The sequence below is a fragment of the Nannospalax galili genome, unplaced genomic scaffold (assembly GCF_000622305.1).
Source record: "Nannospalax galili isolate Female #2095 unplaced genomic scaffold, S.galili_v1.0 scaffold902, whole genome shotgun sequence".
In the NCBI taxonomy this organism is placed as follows: domain Eukaryota; kingdom Metazoa; phylum Chordata; class Mammalia; order Rodentia; family Spalacidae; genus Nannospalax; species Nannospalax galili.
Genome location: NW_008347814.1, coordinates 1458230 through 1464525, shown reverse-complemented (window position 1 = coordinate 1464525; position 6296 = coordinate 1458230). Strand labels below are relative to the sequence as shown.

At 40.5% G+C, this 6296-nt stretch overlaps 1 protein-coding gene across 1 annotated transcript in view; it reads right to left on the bottom strand.

Moving 5' to 3' along the window:
• Efl1 (elongation factor like GTPase 1) overlaps positions 1-6296 on the bottom strand; it is a 144666-nt gene that overhangs the window by 29157 nt on the left and 109213 nt on the right. Inside the window, exon 17 of the mRNA XM_008844450.3 lies at positions 2336-2483. Within this exon, the coding sequence (XP_008842672.1) occupies positions 2336-2483 (148 nt within the window). The remainder of the gene's footprint in view (positions 1-2335; positions 2484-6296) is intronic.

The following is a 6296-nucleotide window of genomic DNA, read 5'->3' as shown; positions in this document are numbered from 1 at the left end:
GTTTAGTAGCCCCTTGTTTCCACGGGTCCTACCGTTTGTTAGCCCCCTGATTATGGTGTGTGTTATTTTGGTGCTTGCTTCCTGTTTCATACAATTTCTTCACTGACAAATTACTACCATTGTAAAAATTACTACCAATCAGGTCATGGTCAATTATCAGACTTTGGATTCTCCTGAGATAGATGAGTTGGCTCTTAAAGCTTGTGATGACACTTCTCCATTTATAAAACAAAACAGGGGGAGATGTTGGGGAACCCTGCTGTTAAGGTCGGCTCTTCTCAGCAGGGGTTTCCTTCCTGACTTACCTGGAAAGTGCCTCTAAGCAGAGATGCCTGACCTTATTCGGAACATGACCTTTGGAATAGTTACCTGCAATAAAACTACCCCCAGGTTTTTTCTATATGATAATTAGGCATTTCCCCATAGCCAGATGATAGGATCCCCCTACCACATGTAAATAAAGCATACTATGAACACCTATCAGCTGAAGCTTTGGCTGCTGCCTCCACACTATATTTTCCCTAACCCCCACTGAATAAACGGAGCTGTATCACTGAATCTGCCTCCCCGGAAGGGCTTTCTTCCGTCAGTGCTCACTGGCCGTCCTGACCCCATTAGTTGCTTCTGCTCCCTTTGTCCTCGTGGATTGGTGGCCAATGACCCACGAGGGGAGGGAGAGACCCCACAATCCAGGTAGCCTCTGTGAGTTCTACAGAGAACACTGGCTTGAACTCCTCTCTCTTGTGCAACACTAGGTTACATGCAGGACAGTGTTTTGCTTGGTTGGAGGGAGTGGTCAGCATGACTCCTGCCAGGGCTCTTCTCCCCTGAACCCCCCCAAGGTTAAAACATATCCACAGTGAAAACCATGGAGTAAAAGTGAAATACAACTAAGCAAAGATAAATATGAAACTATTAAAACAAGTTTTAGGTTTAGGAGGAAAATATTATTGAGATATAATTTTAAGCATCAGAGGCATGATCTTGAAAGAAGAGTTTAGTAGCTTGAGGCCGTGAGATTTCTTAATGTGTAGATTTTAACTTGGCAGCAGGAGAGGGAAAAGGGGGAGAATAATTACCTCAAAGTCACAAACAGAAAACAGCATTTCAAAAGCTTTCTAAGAAACCCTCTGAGAACTAGAACTGCCGTTACTGGGAGTCCATCTTAACTCAGGATTTACCCAGCGAGAGCATACTTCGGAAGCTCTAAGAGAATGGAAGCTCTAAGAGAGATGGAAGAGCTAAGCATATTTTGGCTATAAAAACACTAAAAAGAGGACAAAGTTACAGGGGCATTTTATAGAGCAGAAGAGATGGGAACACTCCCTACCAGGAAGGGGATTCTGCACTGGATGGTGATACACTGCTGCCACAGCGCTCGGCTACCACCATTCCAGTCATGGGGGGCTGTGCAGGACTATGTGCTCTACTTAGTATATAACTACAACAATTGCTTATAATTATTTAGCTTATCATTATTATAGTCCCCAGAAATTAAAAAGAAAAGAAAAAATGGCTATAAGAAAAATCTCACTTTTCATTAGAAATCACAGAAAAACATATTACAATGAATACCTTTGTCTTCCAGATTATGGCATTAAAAAAATAATAATAATATGTAAGGTTGGCAAAATGTGAGAAAATAAGCACTCTCAAATATTACTGATAGTCATAGTGTATGTTTTTTGAGTTAGCAATAACATTTGCAGAAGTCTATCTTAACCAAATAATCCGAGCTCTGCATACAGATAGCTATACATACATGAATATACACAGCTCAAGTGGACATATGGTCCTAAATGCTCACAATGGTTATTTCTACATGACAATCCAGTAATAATTCTTATTAGTATTTTCCTTAGTTTTGCAATAAGCATACATTATCAGCAAAACAAAAAAAAATATTACTTATAAAAAGTGATCTGGTAGGATCATTTAGTGATTTACATATGACCTTCATAGGGAAATACAAAGACTTTCTGAAGGTTCACAGTGTAAAATCCTATGAAAGAGGTCTATCCTAATCATAGCATACATTTACAAAATAAAATTTTTTGTTCCTTTGGTACGTTGTAGTGCTTAAAAAATACATATATATGAAAATATTTCATGATTTAAGATGCAAAATTATTCAAGAGTTATATAGTTCATGTTGGTTTCCAGTTATTAAAAATTAAACTTATGATCCAATATAGCAGTTTTATGTCTAAATTGAGAGCACAGCATTTCTCTCCTAAAATAAACCACAGTCTCAGTTTGACCTGTCTGGGAAACACTAAAACATCCCACTGAGTTTGGAGTTATCATTTCTCCATCTCTAACATTTTAATCTAACCTTTCTCTTAAGTCGTCCAAGCAGCGCTGCAGGTGAACTTCCCCCGCTGTCACTAAAACGTGCTCTCCTGTTTCCTGAATTAAAATCTGGACACAGGGATCAGCTTGATTTAACAGCTTCATTCCTTTCATAAGCTGAGGCATTTCACCTAGGTTGACAAAATGAACCACAAATTAATGATGACATAAGAACTACTACAATCCAGAGACAATGGCAATGGCTGCTCATGGGGATTACAATGAAATAAACAGTGGTATGAAGGAAATTACATTCCCGTAGCTGACTTCTGTAGACAGGCAGGTAGCATGAGACAGGCACAGGCTTATCATAAGATGCCAAAGCTGACTTATACTTCAAATTCTTAGCAGATAGAAACTACGATCACCATGCCTGTAAATTCATCTTTGTATTATTAGTAATGTATATATTATAGTCCTAGAAACATAACAGAATATTTCCCCACATCGTACAAATAAAATGGACATCGAAGCACAAGAAGCATTTAAGCTGATGGTCAAGACATGACTAGAACTTCGTATTAAAAATAACAATTTGTAAGCCTTGGTGACCCAGGCAGGCCTGTAATCCCAGCCACTTGGGTGACTGAGGCAGGGGCATCTCTAGTTAAGGGCTTGATTGGGCTACAGAGCAAATTCAAGGCCAATCTATGAAATTTAGTGACATTCTGTCACAAAATAAAAGAAACAACAGAGTTGGGAGGTACGGCTCAGTGGTAGAGTGCTTGCTTAGTGTGCATAAGGCCCTGGGGTTGAGCCCAAGTACTGATAAAAACCAAAAGGACACAAAACACACATATTTGTGAGAGTGTTTGAGAGGACTATGTGTTTGGAATCTGCACGAAGCAGCTGCTGCACGCTGCATTCCATTCCGCCTGTGCGTTTGGTACATACCCTACACTCTCGAACGCTGAGGGTACAGGCGGGGATTGGGATCTACATTTTGGATTTAGCTGCTTTTTACTGTCCCACATACTCAACAGCTACTTTTCACTCAAGGTAGGCCAGAAGAAGTCTCTTGCTGTGATGTAAAGGCTTTGAGGGCATTTTTTAAAAGTTTTTTTTTTTGTTCAGTATTGCTTTGATTCTACATTTTGCTTCACAATTCTTCAGTGTTTAATTGTCAACATGCAAAACCACACCAAAACCACAGAAGCTTTCTGCAAGGCAGAAAGGCCTTACAAAAATTTATTAATTAAAGGGCAGGGAGAGACTATTAGAACTTCTATGCCAATTTATTTTTGAAATAAAGTTCTAAAAATAACTAACACTACATTTACAGTGTTGAAACGCCAGACAAGCATTTTGTCTATATGAACTCGACAGTGACCGTGAGGCAGGCAGATTACTGTTCTCACTGTGTAGATGAGGAAACAGCTGGAGAGATGCTGACAGACTTATGCTCAAAGTCAAGAGCAACTATGTGGCAGAACCTGGTTCTAAAGTCGGCTAGCCAGTTTTGGAGTCCAGGCTGTCCATGGACATCAAATCCCTACAGACCCTGGGGCCGTATGCCATATTGGGCTACACAAGATCTCGGGTCAAGATGGGGTGGAATTTCACTGAAAGACTGCAAGCAGGGTTGATGAAGGCATCTTTTTTAGAGATCATTGCTTTACTTTGCCTATATAAGTGGATTAATAGGTATTATCTAGTGTTAAATAACTCAACCTTCATGGAACGTGAAGCTTGGCTTAAAGGAATCCTAGAACAAGACTAATAAAACTAATTAACACAGAAAAAGAGAATAAGGTAAAGATCTTTTATCAGCTCTGTATCATCATAATGACAAAGTCAAAATCCAGATATGTATACCTATTCATGCATACTTAAAACTCTCTTCAAGGTAAAGGTGACAGTTAAACAGTAAGAAGATACTTTTAGAATGAAATTTTAGAAGACATGGAGACATTTTGAAATCAAGGGATTTGAAAATGTTTCCAATAACAGCCATTCTGTGGCCCCAAACCACAAACTCTTCAGGTATAAACTTCTTCAAAGACCATACTGCTGAAGACATTACATATTTGAGTCACAGAACATGGAGAAACTGACCCAGAAGCTTCATCCCTCCTGACTAGCTTTCATAGTGCTAGAAGGTGCTATGCACGTTACCAAAGGGGAAAACTAATCGTCAGCCTGACTCAACTGTGAACCCTGTGAGCTATAACACCTGACCTGGCAGGACATGCCCACTGGTGCAATAGTGGCACAAATGTTATGGGTGAAACCAAACACTTTCTAATTGGACTTAAGGTCTGCTCTATGAGCTGGAACCCATACCTGGTACCATTATTGAGGCCAAGAACCTGTGGCTAGATAGGTCATAGGGCCTAGGAGAGAACCTATTACTACTATGATGCTAAATCAACATATTAAACTGACTACTAATGATTTCTTTTTACATCCATGGATTAGTGAAATCTCTCAGGTCTCATCTGAGAAGCTTATTGCAGTAGGTAGCAACTAACAGAGATCCACAACTGGTCAATGCGTGGAGAATAAGAGACTTCGGAGTATTCAAACCTAAATGGGACAGCTATAATATACCCTTCCCCACAAGATTCAGGGATCATCATGGAAGTAGAGGTGAAAAGACTGTAAGAGTCAGAGGCAGTGGATGACTACAGCAAAACAGTGTTTTCTGGACACAACAGGGCAATTGCAAATATGAACTGACAGCAGTTGTGACAGCATGCACAAACTTGTGAGAGCTGAAGTCAGACAAATTCCAGCATGAGGAGGGGTGAGATGGGTATGAGGTCCCACCCTAGCTGAGGAACTACTGGCAACTGACAGACACTAGGAGAGTAAGAGTCAGCTTTCTTTAAGGGTGTGACCCTTGGTAGGATGACCATGCCCCAAGGGATAGCCACATACCCAAGAGTATTTGGGCAGTACAAACTGAATTTGATGGGCTTTAAAAACAACAACAAAAACAAAAACAAAAAATGACCCAAGTTGAGTGGATAGAGGGGTAGGGAAGGATCTGGGGAAGAGGGGTGAATATGATCAAAATATACTGTACAAAGTTCTCAAAAAATTTGAAAGGTGATTTTCTTCCCTTATCTTAAAAATCTTACAACTGGAGAGTTCATTCATGACACAGAAATGAACACTTCTAAATAGCAAAAGAAAAGGTGACACCAGGAAAAGTAGATACTTATGATCTGCACTTCATCAAGACCTTGTGTGATTGATACATGGAGTTCTACATTGAACACCATGATTCAATATAGGTCACCAACAAAGCATTTCTCCACTAGGACTTCTAACAGTGATAATGATCATTAAAAAGAAGTGTTGCAATAATGATGCTCAGAAGGACACCTTGGAACTGCTACAGAATAATGTGCTAAGTGAGAGTTTAAAAATAATAAAGCACTGTTGTAGCAGCCAGCCCTCCAGGAAGCCTCATTCATCCTGGGCTCCTAGTATTCAACTCCAGTGTAGTCTCTCCAACAGTGACAGGGTTGGCTTGTGTGACAACAGAGTACTGTGGAAGTAGTGATATGTGGTGGTCAAGGCTAGCTCTGGACTAGCACTGGAACCAGTCACCATGCTCTGCTTCAGGACACTCAAGGCCCAAGTAAAGGGGCCCTGTGGAGAGGAACTGAGGTTCAGGCCAGCACCAACTCCTGAGAGCATATGAGTTAATCACCTTAGAAGTATAGCTATGCTGCAGCCCAGGGGAGGCACAAATACCACAATTAAAAAAAAAATATTTTGGAAGCATGGAGGAAATGATTCCTCCGTGTTGACCCTCCTCTTTATACACTGGACACTGGTTCAAGTCCATCTGGTGGGGTCTCCTTGACCTCCTTGATCAAGAGGACAGGTGACCCACCACCATTATAGGACATTTTGAGAGATGCTCATAGTCCCCTGGAAATAGTTGACCTAGGAGGGCAAGGAGCAAAAACTGTCCTTTATGTCCCTCTGAC